Source organism: Anguilla anguilla, chromosome 18, assembly GCF_013347855.1.
Source record: "Anguilla anguilla isolate fAngAng1 chromosome 18, fAngAng1.pri, whole genome shotgun sequence".
In the NCBI taxonomy this organism is placed as follows: Eukaryota; Metazoa; Chordata; class Actinopteri; order Anguilliformes; family Anguillidae; genus Anguilla; species Anguilla anguilla.
In genome coordinates, this window is record NC_049218.1 from 10,324,006 (window position 1) to 10,343,776 (window position 19,771).

Genomic DNA, 19,771 nt, shown 5'->3' on the forward strand with positions numbered 1-19,771 from the left:
ACAGACATACACACGTACACGCACACATACGCATACGAGCAGGCACGCACAGACACACACACACATGCGCATACACACACACACACACACACACACACACACATACGCATACGAACAGGCACGCACACAGACACACACACACACATGCACATACGCATGCAAAGACACACACACATAATGAGTGAGAAGCTCATCGCTCTGTAGCTGCAGACAGGTCTATCTCAGAAGGATGTCCGGGAAGGACAGGAGGTCAAGGACAACCGGAAGGGGCGGTCAGGACATGGTTGTAAACAGCGTGGTCCCAGATATTGCTAATACACATAATATACACATCCTCCATTTAATTCCTACACTGATCACTGCTGTACTGAACGCTCATCAAAGCACGACAACATTAATGCTCGTCACTCAGCACAGATAATGGAGTACAGCTGTGAATGTTGAATACCAGAGGTAGCAATCTTGTCGGAAGAGTTCTGCAGGAGGAGGTCTGATCCACTTTCATTGCCATAGCACCCCCTGTGTTGATTTATCATGTCTCAGGGGTTCGACTATTAAAAGGTCAAACTGAAATCAGGTCACTGCAGTGAACCCAGAGAGCATGAATACCATTGCCCAGTGCTCACATCATAACCACAAACAACCTTCATGCACCGTTTTCACCTACCACAGCTCACCCTTCAGGTAAAACCATGTAAACAGAGAGCCAGTCTCCTTTCACAGGGCTACTGGTCGCCCGACTGTCCTCGGATCATTCTCTCTTTAGTGCAGTGAGAGAAGAAGCTGAGTACCATAATGTGTGGGGTTACACTGTCAATCAGAAACTCGTATAAGCCAATCAAAACTGTGCTCTTCATTGCAAAACTCAAGCATTGATTCGCTGATAACATTTATTAGCCCTGCCTACTTAAAGAGATTATGAAACATCACCCGCATGAAAGCATCAGTCACAGAGGGATCACATAACCACTTCTGTCATCCCTTGCGTAGTTGTTTTTTCCAGTTGGTTCCATGTGCAAGTACTGGCATATAGGAGTGTATTTAAGTTAAGTCTCCTTGTTTAAGACTTAGTCCAATCCTGGAAATCAGTTTCTTTATTTAAGTCCTGTTTAAGAAAGCCATATTCACTCAGACTACAAACTGTGACTGAACGTAACTTTATAAAACACCACAGAAAACATATTTCCAAAACCTGGATAAGTATTTTATTGATAACTGAATTACATTTCTCTTTTATACATATTTCATAAATGATACAGGATTTTACATTTTTTTGTATTTTTTCTCATCTCTTTCAATATTACAGCATCCGATGCCAACAGAAGAAAGAAAAACAGATTAAGAATGAAAAACAATAATTATATCCTACATCCTGCTTCAACCATTATTTTTGAAACTTTTTAAAACATCTTTTTATAGTCTTTGATAAGTGCACGCAAACAGGATAAAAATTTAAAACAATGCACGCATCAAAACAATAAAGAAAAAAAAAAAACAAAACCGAATGAGAAAAAAGAAAAGGAACCAAAGTAAGTGATTAAGGGGGCAGGGGGAGGTCAGGAAACGTGCACACTCTGGGGGTAACCCACATGCTGTCAGAGACTCTCCTCTGGTCTGAGCTAGGGAGAGGGAAGGGGTGAGGGTGGTGGGGTGGGGGTAGAAGGGCAGTCGTAACCACCCCAGGGGTCACAGCTGCCCCCGTTAGGCCCACTGAAGTACCCTGACTTAAGGACAGACACAGGCCGGGCTTGCTCCTACTACACTACGGCTCAAACACTGGCCTCATAACTACACACAAAACCGGGTGGGGGTGGGGGGTGGGGGGTGGGGCGGGGGGGCTGGAGGGTCAGCGAGCCCAACCCATGTGGCACAACAAGCATCCTCATCGTTGCCCTGGGCGACCAGGATTCCATGTCTTTGTGAACGGCGCTCTCCAAAATCAATATACTTTTTTTTTTTTTTTTTTTTTAATTGTTCATTTTATTTTGATTTTTTTAAATGTCTTTTTTAAATATAATTTTTCCCCTTGTAAACATACATTCATGCAACACCCGCTTTAGAATAAAGTTCCCTATATCTGATATATTTCTTTTTTTTTTTTGTTTTGGTAAAAAAAGGAAACAAAAGGAAAAAAGAAAGAAAAGATGAAATGAGTCCTAAAGATATGGAGATGGAGTGGAGGTGGAGGTGGAGGTGGAGGTGGGGCGACTGTCAGTGAGTGCAGAGCAGCGGAGGGGAGGAGCAGAGAACCCCTCCCTCCCAGCTGTCCGGGATATACGACTGTATCGATCATGTGACTTTTCAGAGGATTAATCGCATTATTGATCGTGGTATGGGAGATCAAGGACAGTATCCATTGTATTTGTTGGCTTGCACTTCTCCGCATGTTGCACACACAAACACATGTACACAGGCACAGGCAAACGCGCACAGGCACAGCGCCAGATGTGTGTGTGCTGGGAGGGGTTTTGTTTTTTTTTTGGTTTTCACTGCCCTTATGAACTCGGCAACAATGGACGGCCATCTTAGCCTTGTGTGTCAGCTCCACCCAAACAAACAGAACCCAAGACAACTCCGCCCTGCAAGCTGCGGCCTGCCTTTACCCCCATTCAAATAAACCACCACCGCTCCTGTCTCTCAAATGACCCGTCTAACAAATCTGACAGCACAAATACCATTCAGCTGTTTTGCTTAAGATGAGAAGGAAAAGGAAAGCCTTGTTCTCCACGCCATCCTCACATCACTGCGGCTCTCGCTCTCTCTAATGCGCACGTACACACACTCCTGTGTAAGCGCGCACACACACACACACACACACACACACATATGCGCACACAGGCACGCACACCCCAGCAAATGCAGCCGATGCGACTCTCTTCAACCTCGCACAGCGGGGCGATTGTGCTTCACCAACCGAGGACAGATGACTAGAGGCGTCAACACAGGGAAACCCACAGTGGTCGCACCGCCACTACATCAAACCAGACAGACAGACAGACCACCGCCGTCAAGAAGACGATCCCTCACCGCGGCACGCAGGCAACTACGGGCGGATCACGGCTCAGTCACCACAGAACAGAAACATCGATATGGCTTTAAAACTCTGCAAAGGCCACGGTCAGGACAGAGAGAAAAAAATAATAAAAATAAATAAACCATGGCAACAAAGACAAAATGGAACCGCAGTTCCACAATGTACACCGACCCACAAAGAGGTGAGACAGCCTGGCTTGCTGTATGAGGGAAGAGAATCCTGGCCAGAACAGATGAATAAAGAATTCTGATAAATAATTTAAACAGAACGGAACAGAATGGCGCATGAACCAGCTGCAATTAATAACTAACTCCTTTACTCGACAAAAGAAATGGCAGAGAGTGATTAACACGCACTATTTTCACCTTTGTATTTTAAGCCTGTTTTAATTATCGGAATGCCTAGCAATTATCTTAAAACTAAATACTTCAAATGAGAATAAACGGGAATAAAATCTTCTGAAAGTCAGAGCTGCAATCAGCTCAGCAATTGTAATTTGAAAAGACACAGTTTAACCCCATAAATTCCCACTTAGTGATAAATAATCTTGTAAGTAGTTTTCTTTTCAGATGAAGAATGTACTTTAGTGAAAGTGAATCAGGGTACAGGGATCATGGGTAGCTAAAAATCCAACACCACTGTCCCCTAAATACACAAGATGCACAAGCCTTTCTCTACAGCATACCTTAACATCAAATAAAACCTCTGTACAAGGCTAGGAAATATCTCAGGTGATATCTCTCCTTAATGTTCCCATTTGTTAAATTAAGGGGGGGGGGGGCTAAGCCACTCCACAAGCTGTGCGCAAGTCAGAAAATGACACCAGCCACCAGTTCACACATTCTCCTGCCAATAAATCGATACAAAATTCTAAGATGGTTCCTCCCACTTATTGACACCTCTACATTATGTCCTTAGGTGGTTGCTTTTGCACATCAACACCACTATACACTGTAACCCTCAGAATCTCTGTGGTGAGGGACGGAACAGAGGTCATGACTGTCGCACTGCACCCTGGGTATTGGAGGCAGCGAGGCACTGTGGGAGACGCAGTTAGTGTTCAGTTTCTCATTTCTGTGACAGTACACAGAGGCTACGACAGCAGCACTCCATACTTCGGTTTGGACAGCAGAGAGAGGTGGAGATTGTGCCTTTACACAGTATCCCTGAAAACAACAGATATCAGCTCAGTCTGCCTACGCAGAGGCAGACAGGGTGTGTGTGTGTGTGTCTGCGTGTGTGTGTGTGTGTGCGCGTGCGTGTAAGGACAGGAAAAACAGTGAAGATCGGTGGGATTGCATGAAATGGGATGGTCTGGCCACACCATACTCAAGAGTGTGTGGGCGCATATAATGGACTGGGTGAAAAAATGGGGGGGTTTCTTCCCCAATGAGAAAAAAATAATGATTCTGATTGATTCTCCTTTTGTTTTTTAACAAAGTTATTATTATGGCTTTCAAAATAAAATGTTCCAAAAAAATCATTTTGGAATAATTAAACACACAGTGATGTTTTTTGCCTAGGAGCACTCTCAGCCACACACACCAGGTTCAAACAGGAAGTCACAGACAGGAAGTGCAACATGTCACCTGCCCAGGCAGACACAGGCTCCTGGTAAAGCTCTTTATTAGCATATCAGACATTCAGCTGCTGTCCATCATACAGAGTGGGAGGGGCTTTCCGAAGGAGTCGAAGGAGGTGGCAGCATTTTAGGGACGTGGATGCCGAGACCAACACACACACAGGAAAGAAGAAACCCTGCCAAGAGCAGCAGACAGTGCGGCGGGGAAGAGAATCTCCCAGAAAACCCGGGAAGTATTAACCCTTTCCACAACACGTCTGGAGTGTGGAGTAAAGTAGTGCTGAGTCACAGGTTTTTCTTGGGTCCTTCTTAATTCGGAGACACTCCCTAAATATCCAGTGACAGCCCGCCCCTCCCTCCCCACCAAACACCAACACAAAAGAGCTCTTTGAGAGTATGAAAGGTTTGATGGAAGGAGAGTCATGTAAAAATGGTGCTGTGGCCAGTGTGGCTGTCAAGAACAGCTTATATTTGTTGGGGGGGCAGGGGGGGGGGGGGGCAGGAGCCATTGTCATATTTCTCTGGGGAGGGACAGGGTGGTGAAGGAATTGCATCACCAAAAAAATGTATCCCCTCTGCATCGATGTCTCTGATCCACAAACTTGAAACTCTGTGGTCACTTCCTGTCTGGCAGCATGACTTCCTGTAGTGAGCCAATGCTCCTCACTCCTTCGTAGTTACTCAGAGTAAAGTTTCATCTGACTTCTTTGCAAATCATAGTTTCATCCCTCCTTCATGAGAAGTGATCAGTTTGTTTTATTCTTTAACCTCTCCTCTCTTCTGATTTTTTATTATTTTTCTTGGTTTTCAGTCAGAAAAGTAAAAAAAAAAAAAAAAAAAAAGAATTAAAAAAACTTTCCCCCCGTTGCTTGAGTGATGGCTTGTCGGAGAGTGAGAGACGGAAGAGATGGAGAGGAGGGAAGCAGAAGGGGTGGACGGAAAGACGGAAGGAAAAAATGAGGGGGAAAAAAGAGAAGAGAGAGGGAAGGAAGCGTGTGGGGGGAGGGGGGACCTCTTCCCATCAATCCTTGCTGGCTGTGATCTGCTGGATGGGGAGCTGCAGCTGGAGGGGGTCCCGCAAACGCTTAAGATCCAACTCCGCCTAGAGGGGGGGGAAGGGGCAGAAACAAACGCAATAAAAAACAGGAATGGAATCAGGAGGAGAGAATACAATGAGTAAAACATAAAATGAGACCAAAAAATAAGGAAAATCATAAATAGTTACTGTACATGCACAGTATGGATGATGTTAAATTAGCTTTTGTAAATCTCTGGATAAAATTGGCAAGTGAGTAAAGGTCAGGTGAGGTCAGGTGAGGTGAGTGGGTGCAGGTAGGTGATGTCATGCATGTGAGGTCAGAGGAGGGATACAGGTGTCCTCCGACTGCATACCTCGGCAATGGCGTCCTTCAGTTTGTTATACTTCTCAACATCAAAGCGGGTCCTCTTCACCCCCTTGTGAAAAAAGAGGAGGAACTGTCTGTCTCTGGCGTCAGGGTAGACATACTCCTGAAAGAGATGAGGGAGAAATGCACACCATATTAAAAGAGTGAATTAAGTAAACGCACATGTATCTCTGTCCTGCGAAAACGAGCACATCAGGCTTAGCAGGTTCCTGAAGGGAACAGGTTTTCCAGGGGAGCGTCTTATTGAAATGGAAAAACTGCGGCACATATTTGCGTACGATAAAACCCGCGTTCTAATGCGCCGTCTCATGGCTTTACCCGCTAACAGCGTGAGAAGCTGTTTAAGCTGAACTGGGTGACTGAAAGCAGGCCGCTCGTCTGCCGACCGTTGCTCCCCTTTCAATGTTCCCTTGGCCTTATCCCACAGTGCGAAAGTCCGCTCACTCCAGATTTAACGGTGGGCGACAAACGTGGACAGGCAACACATTTCATTAATCCGTTTGAAGTTATTTCTTGATATTCTATGACTCCTGGTATACTGACACAGATAAGCGGCTTAGCTTTCTAAACGTAGGTTTGCTGTTTGACTTTGTGGGGCTTGCAGTTTCTTTTCTTTTTTTGTAAGGATCTGAAATAGATCAAATGCAAATGCAGGGAAGGCTTGGGAGGAACATGCAGTTGACTTATTTCCAAGCGTTGGTGCGCCGCTACGCTATGACTCGCTACGCTAACTAAGACCTGCTACGCAATTACCCGCTATGCTATGACCTGCTACGCAATGACCCGCTATGCTAACTATGACCTGCTACTCAATGACGCGCTATTCTAACTATGACCCGCTACGCTATGACGCGCTATGCTAACTATGACTCCCTACGCTAACTCCAGCAGGCGTTACCGGCCACACCAGTCCCAGAGAGCCGCTCACCTGGCGCGTGAGGACGAAGTAGGCGTACATCGCCATGGCAGTGCCGTAGGTGATGAAGTAGGTGACGGGCTCCATGATGTCCCAGGAGTACTCCCACCAGGTGAGGCGCGCCAGGATGCCGAACTGCGTGGCCATGTACGCCATGCCCCCCCACAGCACCCAGGTGGTCCGGCGCTGCGCCTTCCTGCTCAGCTCCTCCTTAACCTGCGGGTGGGGTTCCCCACCGTCAGATTCAGCAGATCCACACACAAAATGGAGGCCCTGCTCCAAACACCGGCTCCACACTCTAATAACTACAGACCTGAAGCCACACTGCACATTCCAAACCTATACAGCAAAACTGAAAATGGGATCCAGACTGAAATTCATATTCCAGTTATTAAAATTCCAAATACAGATTCTACTGTGATTCTCAAATCAAATGACCATTTCTGCTCAAATTTCTTGTGAAATGCAAACCTAACTTATTTTGTGTGGCTTACAGTACAATGCGCTTCCTCACTGAGATTCCGCTCTCAAACAGGAGTTTTCTGTCATACTCATTAAAAGGCTAAAGATGAAAACATGAACTGAGACAGGCCTTTTCCAATGGGAGGAGCTGGGAATTGAGGTCCTCCAGCCGTCCAATCAGCTCGCGCTCTTTGCCCAGCTGATGCTCCTCGATGCGCAGGGTGGTGTAGAGCTGCTGGACCAGCAGCTTGACGTCGTTGAGCCGCTCCGCCTCCTCGTGCGCCAGCAGGTCTGGGTCGCCCACAAACAGACGCAGAGGTGAAGCATTTCACACAGCTCAAATCTGCTTCTCATTCTAGGTTCCTTTTTTTAGGAAACCCAATCTTACACGCAGGCCCATTTTATCACAGCGGCCTCCTTTGGGAATTTAGGATAGTGCAGGTCACCGTGTGTTACTCTGAAGAGCTTATTTTCACTATGCAGTCTGCCACATAGTGACTGCGTGCCCCCTACTGGTGAGAGGAGTAACTGCAGGATGGCGAGGCAGAGTCTCTGGTGGCTAAAACCCTCCATCCCCTAGCGACACTAAGGCTAATTATGCAGACCTTCCCGCCACTGGCATGCTCAGGATTTAATCCCTGACTGCACAGCTTCATCACGCTGAACACCATTTCTGCAACATCACAAGCAACAGAGCGTCACCCCACATCTGTCTATTGGGAGACCTATGCTATACCAGTGATATTATGGCCAGGATATTCAATTTCATGGGATAATTTTCATTTATACTTCACTAATGCCATCTAAACAAAAGAATAGTTGATATTTGGCTACACTACACTCTCCCCTCACCTCTCCTGGGAGGCCGCACCAGGTGTGTGGTATCGTTGATGACCAGCTTGAAGTCATCCAGGAGCAGTATGTCAATGCCTGTAGAGGAAGCCACCCTCGCACCGTCTATGGTGGAGAGAGAGAGAGAGTGAGCGAGAGAGAGGGAGGGAGAATCACTCTGGGAAAAATGCTGTACCTCCGCAGCAAACTGGATCTTCTGGAGGAAAAGTGTTAGAGCAGAACTTAAGCAGCACTTATGCTAGCATGCGTCAAACTAGCACGCATGCTTCTTAAGTATGTACTGCCAGAAGCTGATTATGTTCACTCTGCAGTCATGATAGTAATGGATAGTAATATGTAAGTGTTGTAAAGGCTAGTACCTGTGGAGCACTACACAGGTTTCAGTCAGAGTAACTTTAGAGTATGTGTATGGTGTAAAGGCGTGTAACTTTAGAGTAGTATGCGTGTGGTGTAAAGGGAGGTACTGTACTTGTGGAGTAGTGTGTGTGTGGAGTAAAGGGGAGTACTGTACCTGTGGAGTAGTCTGTGTGTGGTGTAAAGGGGTGTACTGTACCTGTGGAGTAGTCTGTGTGTGGTGTAAAGGGGGGTACTGTACCTGTGGAGTAGTGTGTGTGTGGAGTAAAGGGGGGTACTGTACCTGAGGAGTAGTGTGTGTGTGGAGTAAAGGAGAGTATCATTAGAGTAGTGTGTGTGTGGAGTATAAGGGGGGTACTGTACCTGTGGAGTAGTGTGTGTGTGGAGTAAAGGGGGGTACCGTACCTGTGGAGTAGATGGCGACGCGGTCGATGCCCCGGTCCTCGGCCTGTAGCTGCTGCAGGAACACGCCCACGCAGTCGCTCAGCGGCTTCAGGGTGAACTGGCAGCGCTCCCGCCGGGACGGCAGGCTGACCGAGATCACCGGGAGCCCGTTCTGATACACCACCGTCACCTCTGAGCGGGGGGGGAGGGGGGGGGGGGGGGAGGGAGCGAGAGAGGGAGGGAGGGAGGGAGGGAGAGAGGGAGGGAGGGAGCGAGGGAGGAAGGGAGGGAGAGACGGAGGAAGGGAGGGAGAGACGGAGGGAGGGAGGGAGAGAGAGAGCGGGAGGGAGAAGGCAAGGGAGGGAGGGAGAAAGGGAGTGAGGGAGAGGAAGATGCCACAAATCAGCATTATTATACAGACAAAACATGAGCAGTTAGTATATTATGGCCACCAGCATTCAAAAGCCGGGGGGAGCCTATTATTTTTTTGCAGGCGCTGTTTTTAGTAATTACGGTTCTACTGCGCTTGTCCTTTTATTACAGCTACGTTTCCTCACTCTGTACACAAACTGTACAGAAAACAGCGATGCAAACAGCATCCCGAGCCGGTCTCTGATTTACTGGAAGCCGGTTAGCGGGCTGAGAGGCGGGCCCATTAACCCGCTCACGGAAAGGTCCGGAACCGCTCACACGGCTAGCGGTGAGAGCGCCATCGACGCGCCTGAGAACGGTGTACCATGACACGCCGACGCCCCGGCCACGGCACTACAGAGCCACTCCATCGCCCACGCCGCCGAGCGGCCCGCCTCCTCCTCCCGCCTGTCCGGGTTTCTAAACAGCAGCTCACGGAGAAGCTAATCCCCGCCACGCTGCGGAGGTGATCAGCGGCTGTGAAATGAGAACAGCGGCTTTTCCCATCGCCGGATTCCTGCCGTTTCAGACTTACGAGGTTCCAGGGGAGCCCGATTTCTGAGCTGGCTGAGTGCAGCGTTTATGAGAGCTCTGCGCTCTCTCTCTCTTTATCTTTGAATATGCCCAGCTCTAAAAATAAAAAAAGCCGTACAGATTTATGCCGGACAGCATCGCAGAGGGACGTAATACAATCAAAATCAAACAGTGGCAGCAGCGGAGGGCTGGCACCGAAACAGTGCAGTGTCACGGCCGGGGGAGCTTGTAACTGCCACTGAGGTTGCAGGCTTGATTCCCAGGTGCGGCACTGCGGTGATACCCGTGCCACGAGCAATGTATTAATGTTAACGGTTTCAGTAAAAAATTCCAGCGGCAGATTGGATTGCATATAAAGAATGTAAGCTGAGACTGTCACTATGGAGAAGAGCATCTGTTTAGTTCCATCAATGAAAATGAAATGCAAATTGAACAGGTGGGAAACTGCATCACAAATGGACAGGCCGGGGTACGGACCCCGCCCCATCCTGAGGGCCTGGAGAGGGTTAGCAAAATCTAAAAGTATGGTCCGACACTACTGTCCCCACTCACCACGGGAGAGGGAGGAGAGGGGGAAGATGAGAGAAGAAAGAAGGATGAGAGAAGACAGAGGGAGGAGGAGACAGAGAGAGAAAAGTCTAGACAAAAGGGATGGAATTCCAGTTCACTGCCGTGTCAGCAGCCATCCCTCTGATTGGTTCGGGAGGGAAATGACAGATTTCCACGTTTCCCTTTCCGACAGCTCAAATTCCAGCTCATCTGTCATACTTTGGGTGGGGGGGGGGGGGAGGAAGTGGGGGCTGTTGTAATACCTCTTCTAACCAGCAGATGGCGATGCTACAGTGGGAATGGGGATTCCCCATCATCCCTGTGTGAGGAGAGGACTCTGCACACCTCCAGCCACAGGGTTTCTGGCACCGGCCTCCGGTCATTCCCTCCCATAGACCATGAATCTGAATAAGGTTGACCAGCTCAGCACATGCTGTACTGAGATCAGCCAATCAGGGGCCGCCAGCCGGAGGCACGGATGCTGCAGTAACGTGCTCGAAGCGGACGGCGTGTTCTAGACCGCCGACGACGGAGCCAACGACCGAAATCCCCCGGCCTCGTCCATCGCTGCGGAACCAAGTGAGGGTAACGGGGGGCCTCGGGAACCCCTGCAGTTCAGGATTCAATCCAAAAATCCCCCTCTTCCCCCCACCTAGCTTTCTCGGGGTTGCCAGATAGACCGCAGCAGCACCGATTTCACGTATATATTTTTTTCGATTTTATATAAGCGCACGTATGGAATTGAAAGCCAGACGTGACCTCGCGCCTGACATTTGCTTTTAAAGCATTCATAATTTGGCTGAGAAAGAACCGTCATGTCCTTCCATTAGCGAGTTCTGTTACGGTCTCAAGAAAAAAAGAAAAAAAATAAAAAGCGTTGGGTTCAGAAGTGCGGGCACTGTGAAGCGGTCGGCCCGCCTGCTCTGGCGGATCTCAGCCCACGCAGCGACACTTCTAATCCGCAGAATCATCTGGCGGCCCTACCACTGCTTTTCAGACACGCTGGCCTGGCGCATTCAATAAATAAAGCATTAACGAGAGGGAATGATTAGTCCTGAAGGCCATCTGATCGTCATAGCGATGTGACTGAGGTGTCCTGCTAGCCCGTCTGAAAGCAAACGCCACCAGCCCTGAGCAGTGTCCCCCTACAAACTGCCACTTAATTAGATAAGTTAATAGGCATAATTAATCTATTACTTAAGGACGAACGCATGATTGTCTGAAAGGAATAATGCTCAGGGTGTTCAGGGAAGGCTGATCCCCGTGTACTGATTATCACAGGGAGATACTGAGCAACTTGCCTGGTTTTCTCACTTCCTGATATTAGAACCCACAAAACCTCAATCAAACACCCACTGCCCTGTGGTGACCCGATCTTCAAAACCCCCACAGGAGGTGAAACGGCCAACCCTAGAGTACACACCATCCCTGCCCCCCCCCGCCCCCCGCCCCCCCCACGCAATATTACAAATGTGTTCACCCTTTTATTAACAGCCTGGAACTGAAATACTGTCTACTGTCGCTCATAAATCAGGCCACTGTAAATTCTGTTTGTCATTTAGAGTATCAGGTGGAATAAAGCCATTTTACACAGCCCATCTCAAGTAAAAGTTCATCATTGCTCCAGTGCTGAGACACAGAACTGTCACAGATATGGACAAATCCCTTCTACCATGAGTTTACCTACATAACACACAGAAATACCGGTTTACTGGTATACATCACTGGACTACAATAAGGCCACTTGTACAGCAGAATAAACTACAATCACTCTACCTCAGTGACGTGCTGACCTGTCACCAGTTTACCGCTATACATCACTGGACTGCACAACTAAAATAAAAATATCTTTGCACATAAATTCATGTTTTTCAAGTGGCAATTTAATTTACAGTTAAATATTTCAATAATAAAAATAAATAATATTTGAAAAATAAAGTAATGACGCAAATATTGCAGGTCTAACGTTCTCTGTGAAGGAGAAGGGTCCGTGTGGACGAGCGGCCTCAGGCAATCTCCATTATGAAGGACTGGAGTACATACTGAGCCGGCCTAATTAATGCCAGCAGAATGGCGTCTGAACAGATGCATGCTGGGAATGAGGGGAAGGGTAGCCTCAAAGGGGACCCTGTCGCACCCCTCAATGTGCCCCAAGGAACCCCAAAAATCTTCTCCGTCCTACTCCGCAGCTTATATATGCACACGCAGCTTCCTCATCCATCCTCATCCTCGGCGGCCTTCTCCCTCAGAGCTGCATCAGCGCAGGCTATCCTTGTGTGCCCCAGGCACGACCCGCACCCCCCTACCCCAGCTCAGCCACTGCACCCCCCCCCCCCCCCCCCCCCCCCCAGCCCTTGATGTTGTTATAATGGCAGAGTCATTAAAACCCTCTTCAGAAAGAATCAAACACTCGGCAATGCAGAGAAGCGTGTCTCCCAGCCCACTCACACACTATCATACTCACACACTATCACACTCACACACTATCATACTCACTCACACACTCACACACTATCATACTCACACAGACACTCACACACTATCATACTCACACACTCTCATACTCTCATACTCACACACTCTCATACTCTCATACTCACACACTATCATACTCACACACACACTCACACACTATCATACTCACTCACACACTCACACACTATCACACTCACAAACACACTCACACACTATCATACTCACACACACTCACACACTATCACACTCACACACTATCATACTCACACACTATCATACTCACACACTATCACACTCACACACACACTCACACACTATCATACTCACACACACACTCACACACTATCATACTCACTCACACACACGCTCACACACAAACACACATACACTCACACAAACGCACACATGCTCACAAATACAAACACACACACACTCTCACGCTCACACACACATGCTCACAAATACAAACACACACACATGCTCACACACACAAACACACTCACACAAAAGCACACACGCTCACACACGCACGCTCATACATCTCTCTCTCTCTTATTCAGAGATATTTGCCATCAAACAAAAAGGAGTTCCATTCACAGTCAAATGTAAAGTCTTTGCTTGGCTGCTTTGCATTACAGAGCTCCATTTGACAGACAGTACCCTCAAAATGTAAACGAGGAGCCACAGGAGCCAACACCTGCAATATTTCACATATTTGAGCATATTCCAGTCACACTGCAGAAAATAAAGATGTATGGGAACAAACCAAATTGAATAATAATTCACAATAATTAACAATTAACTAATTAATAGGCAAATATGCATCATTCATATTCACCTTCAAATAGGTAGACAGCCACCGAGATTCTACCACAATCACACAGACAGCTCTGCATTCCCACTGCCAGCGTCTCCCAGTACAACACCTGAAGCTCAGAGCTGAGGAGGTACACACACTTACCTTCAGGGGGCGCTGCAGCAGAGGAGCACAGCAGTCTGTGGCCCTGCCATGTGGGGACTCCCTTCAAACCCTGCAGGGAGGGAGGGAGGGAGGGAGGAAGAATGAAGCAGGAGGGGGGGAGGATGGTGAGGGAGGAGAGAAGGAGAAAATAGGTTAGGAATGCTTAAAATGAATTAAAAAAAACTCCAAGACAAAAACTCCATGACAACACACTGACGTCTACAATAGTCCTATTGGAACACACACTGCATTCAACTCACACAAATGCGTGTACTCTATCACAGACAGACACGTGTGGCTATGGCCGTCCCACACACAGTCATCCCTCTCACACAACACACACACACACACACACACGCACACACACAGAGGAATACCCAAACAATCCCTCATTACTGTCTTCCTGCTAATCTCCAGACAGCACACTTGTCTGAACTCGCTACACAGTCTGACATCTACACATCTACTCCTGTTTACTGGTCTGACACTGCATGAGCGTGTGTGTGCGCAAGCATGTGTGTGTTTGTGTGTGTGTGTGTAAGCAACTATGATTCAGAAATGCACGGGAACTTGTTAAACCCAAGTTCAGACTGTAGACAAAACCCCAAGAGAACTGTGCAGACACACACAGACACACACACACACACACACACACACAGGCACACACACACACACACACACACACAGACACACACACACACGCACACGCACACAGGCACACACAGACACACACAGACACACACAGACACACACAGACACACACACACACACACACACACACAGGCACACATACATACACACACACACACACACACACACACACACAGACACACACACACACTTAAGTGGCTCTTGTACGTGACTCAGGCAGTAAAACAGTGGCAGTGAATGAGAGGCCGGGCAGGCCTGCAGCCGTGCCCAGTGTTACGACATTACTCAGCCGTGAAACACGAGAGGGAACGCACACTTCCTGTTTCTGCACCCTGCCCTGACTGAGCAGAACACTGGGGGAGGGGCCTGCCTGGGAACTGCCCCGCCCCCCTGCCCCTCTGCTCCCTCTAGGCCCCTCCCTCTCGCTCCATTCCTCTTTCCAGAGACACACATACTTTCAGGCAGGGCAAATACAGGAGAAACGACGTCACGTTTCTCCAACAGCTGAACGCTCCTTTTAAGGAGATGTGAGACCGAGGAACACCACCATTCCAACCCACAGCATGGAGAGAGAGGGAGAGAGAGAGAGAAAGAGAGAAAGAGAGAAAGAGAGAGAGAGAGAGAGAGAGAGAGAGTGTGTGTGTGTGTGACAAAAATGTACCAACACACACGCGCAGACACACACACACACACACACCCACACCCACACAACAGCACCCCCAAAAAGCACACAGTGATATACACCCAGGCACAAGCATGCACGGATGACTACATAAGCACACACAGGCACACACACTGGGCAAACAGTATTACAGGGGAAATTGCCGTGGTGACGGTGACTGTGCCAGCACCAAGGTGCTCGATGCGCTGGATGTTTGCACAGCAGCGCTGCCGTTTTAACCAATCACGGTGCGGACGTCGCATTAGCGGCTGATAAACACGCCTGGATCGGTTTCACACGGGTGACTGTGTTTCACGACCTGCAACCGATACGACTCCCACAACTAGCTCCAGCCGCCGCTCCAAACGGACGTTAGCGGAGGCGCACGGACACAGCCCGCGCCCTCGGGCCTTCCTTCAAACGCTCGTTAAGACGCATTTCGTTACCGAGCTGGGATCCGCACGCAATCGCACGTTAGCGTCCGCCGCACAGCCGAAGTGAGGGTGAAGCGTGTTTGGGTCCGGGCTAAAAGTTCACGCGGGTGCGCTGTGGCACAGCGGCGAAAGCAGCTGGCAGCGCCGCGGCTGAGATTCTGGCCGACGGAACTGCCGTCGCACCCTTGGGCGAGATATTTAACCCAAATCGCCTGAAAACTGTGAGCTGTGCAAGTTCCTCCGGATGTGGCCGCCGGCCAGCCAAATAAATAATTTAATGCAGAGATGCAGTAAAAATGGGGTCAGAGAGTGGACGGGACGCTCGGCAGAGAGCTGCGCCCTGGTACAGGGAAGGACCCTTAATTCAGAGATGGGCCCTATGATGCAGGGATGGGCCCTGTCACGCAGGTATGGGCCCTAAGATTCAGGGATGGGCCCTGTCACGCAGGGATGGGCCCGGAGACACAGAGATGGGCCCTGTCACGCAGGGATGGGCCCGGAGACACAGAGATGGGCCCTGAAACGCTGGGATGGACCCTGTCACGCAGGGATGGGCCCTGTGACGCAGGGATGGGCCCTGAAACGCTGGGATGGACCCTGTCACGCAGGGATGGGCCCGGAGACACAGAGATGGGCCCTGAAACGCTGGAATGGACCCTGTCATGCAGGGATGGGCCCTGTGACGCAGGGATGGGCCCTGAAACGCTGGGATGGGCCCTGTCACATAGGGATGGGCCCTGAGATGCAGAGATGGGCCCTGAGATGCAGTTATGGGCCCCAAGATGCAGAAATAGGTCCTGTCACGCAGGGATCCATTTTCCTGGCTGGCTACCCCCAGCACCTCTCTCTGAACAGGAGGCCCCGTGGCGCAGGCAGAAGAGCAGTAGTGTTCCCTCAAACAGGGGCTCCCAATACAGGGCACAGACACACCGCTGTTCACCAGACGTTCTGCTGTCAATCACACAATACAGGCGGAGCTGAGGAGGGGGTGAAGGGGGCGGGATCAAAGTGAATGTTGGAGAACAGCGCCTCCTCTGTTCAGACAGGGGGCAGGAGGTTGTGCTAACGCCACGGGACGCTGGGGGCTGCGGGTCCCGGATGAGGACAGTGACATTAATTAGTGAGCCGGGGTCCGGTTCCCCTGCCTTGTGCCGGTTCTGCTCTTCCAGTCTGTCTGTCCTGTACCGGTGTCAGAAATACCAGAGCCAGCAGCCCACCCACTTCTCCATTCAGACAGGAGTGTGTAGACTCAAATAGATTCTCACACACACACACACACACACACACACACACACACACACACACACACGCACACACGCACACACGCACACACACACACACACACACACACACACACGCACACACACGCACAGACACAGACAGGCACACACATGCACATGCACAGACAAACACACACACAGACACAGACAGGCACACACACACGTATACACACATGCACGCAGACACACGTGCACACACACAGACACAAAGACACACACATATGCACATATGCATACAGACACGCGCACACACACACAGACAAAAAAGACACACACACCATTTTCTCACAGACATCATTACTTTCTCAAGCAGGAAATTAGCGCACACTTGCTAGCAGAAGGTCAGAAAGGGTTTTCTGCTTTATAATGCACACTGGGAATGTGTCTCAGACACTCTGCAGTTCATCCATTCAGAATCAGTCAGTCTGGACGCACACCAGTCAGCCTTTCTCTGCCTTTTTCACTGGGTACACACAGCAGATCATACATTATGTAAAAGAGCAAATGAGCTCATCGCAGGATGCTTTTTTACACTGACCCTGCAGTGAGCAGCACAGAGCTCCGGTAGAGCGAGACCACAGAGCTTTAACCCTGTACAGGGAGTGCACAGGGCTTTAACCCTGCACAGGGAGTGCACAGCGCTTTAACACTGCACAGGGAGAGCACAGGGCTTTAACAATGTACAGAGAGAACACAGGGCTTTAACACCGCATAGGGAGAGCACAGGGCTTTAACACTGCACAGGGAGAGCACAGGGCTTTAACCTAGAACAGTGAGCACAGAGCTTTAAAACTGCACAGTAAGCACAGAGCTTTAACACTGCACAGGGAGAGCACAGGGCTTTAACCCTGTGTAGTGAGAGCAGAGCTTTAACCCAGCACAGTGAGAGCACAGCTTTAGGCCTGAGCAGTGACTGCATAGAGATTTAACCCAGCACAGTGAGAGCACAGCTTTAACTCGGCACAGTGAGAGCACAGAGCATTAACACGGATGCGTGTGTGTACACAGATGTACATGTGTGTGTACAGATGTGTGTTTGTGTGTGAGTGTGTGCGCATGTGTATGTGAAGACAGACAGACTGCACTGAGAGAGCCAGCACTGTATCAGTAACTCATTCTAGCCAAAGTGAGCACAGCTGAAGAGAGAAGCAAAAACATTTCTCCCCTTGATAAAACTTCACGTCACCGAAATAAACACGAAGATCAACTACCCGCATTACTGTTAATAACAACAATTTAAACACTGATTACAGCACTGATCAATTTCTGCTTTGAGCAGCATTTCCCTGTAACAATAATAACTGCACAACCAAGACGAAGAAAACAAACCATTCATTACCCTCAGCGAGCATCAAAAGGCTAGCATGGTGTTCTAGGAAGGTGTCGCACTGCCAAAAACAGTGTGGCCGCTTTAATATGAGAAATATCTGCACGTAGCACGTTGTATTTTGCATGCAGTGTACATTTAGTACAGTGTGTGCAATTCATGTGTAAATTGCTTGTAGACAACATGTAGTGTATTTGTAGTGTGAACGTGTGTGTCAATGTATTTGTCATGTGTACAGTATTAGTAGTGTGTGTCTCGTGCAACAACACTGTGTAATACAGTAGTAGTGTGTATAGTACAGTAGTGTGTAGTACAACAGTAGTGTGTATAGTACAGCACTAGTGTGTGTGGTACAGCAGTAGTGTGTGTAGAACAGAGAATTAGTAGTGTGTATGTAGTGTAAGAGTCTAATGCAGTGTCAGTGTGCAGCACTGTAATGTGTGTAATACAGTAGTGTGTGTAGTACAGTATTGTGTGAAGTACAGTAGTGTGCATAGTACAGTAGTGTGTGTAGTACAGCAGTAGTGTGTGTAGTACAGAAGTGTGTGTGGTACAGTAGTGTGTATAGTACAGTATAGTGTGAAGTACAGTAGTGTGTGTAGTACAGTGGTAGTGTGTTTAGTACAGTAGCGTGTAGCACAGCAGTGTGTGTAGTACAGCACTAGTGTGTATACAGTGTAAGAGTATAACGCAGTGCCAGTGTGCAGTGGAGAAAAGCCCTGACTCTTTCATAGGAGGGAGCTACTGAAACATTAAACAGCACAGCGGTCGATAGCCGAGCAACCTTGGAATCAATGTCATCCAAGTGGCAGGGAGAGGGGGAGAAGGAGAGAGAGAGAGAAGGGAGGACGGGGGAAGAGAGAAAGAGGGGGAGAAAAGGGGGCGGCAGCAGACGAGGAGAGAGGTAAAGACCCAGAGGAGGAAAAGAGAGGGAGGAGGAAGGGAGAGAGGAGAGACAGGCGAGGGAATACAGTCGAGAGGCAAACTGGGACAGAGCCGAGTGTGTAGATAACAGCACGCCTATCCAATAATGACAAAAGTGTATCTGTGTGCATGTGCATACATGCGTGTGAGTGGGTTGGCATGCGTGCATGCGTGTGTGTGTGTGTGTGAGTGAATGTGTGTGTGTGTCTGTGTGTGTGTGTGTACAGTGTGTGTGCCTGTGTGTGTGTGTGCGTGCCTGTGTGTGTGTACAGTATGCGTGCCTGTGTGTGTGTGTGTGTGTACATTATGCGTGCCTGTGCCCAGATTCGCTGCAGAGAAAGCTCTGCAGCTCGCCCATCTGATGCATTTAACTGCACTACTATTGATATTAGTACGTAAACGGTCCCCATTACTGCCGTCATCTGTGCAGCGTATAGGATAAGCACGCAGTGACTGCGCTGCACAAAGCCCTTCCTGTGAGCGCAGCCTGGACCTGAATCTGAATCCAAAAGAGCTGGAGAGAGATGAAATGAAAGATAAAGGCAGAGAGAGGAGAGCGGGAAGAAAGAGGGGG

The 19,771-nt window shown here is 48.9% G+C and overlaps 1 protein-coding gene across 1 annotated transcript in view; it reads right to left on the reverse strand.

Moving 5' to 3' along the window:
- Positions 1-1,182: 1,182 nt before the first annotated feature.
- The window catches only part of mcu (mitochondrial calcium uniporter), a 69,916-nt gene continuing 51,327 nt past the window's right edge, over positions 1,183-19,771 (reverse strand). Inside the window, exons 3-9 of the mRNA XM_035400575.1 lie at positions 13,921-13,990; positions 9,012-9,182; positions 8,253-8,357; positions 7,531-7,691; positions 6,951-7,154; positions 6,009-6,125; positions 1,183-5,718 (exon numbers count right to left, since the gene is read on the reverse strand). Of these exons, the coding sequence (XP_035256466.1) occupies positions 5,638-5,718; positions 6,009-6,125; positions 6,951-7,154; positions 7,531-7,691; positions 8,253-8,357; positions 9,012-9,182; positions 13,921-13,990 (909 nt within the window). The 3' untranslated portion in view covers positions 1,183-5,637. The remainder of the gene's footprint in view (positions 5,719-6,008; positions 6,126-6,950; positions 7,155-7,530; positions 7,692-8,252; positions 8,358-9,011; positions 9,183-13,920; positions 13,991-19,771) is intronic.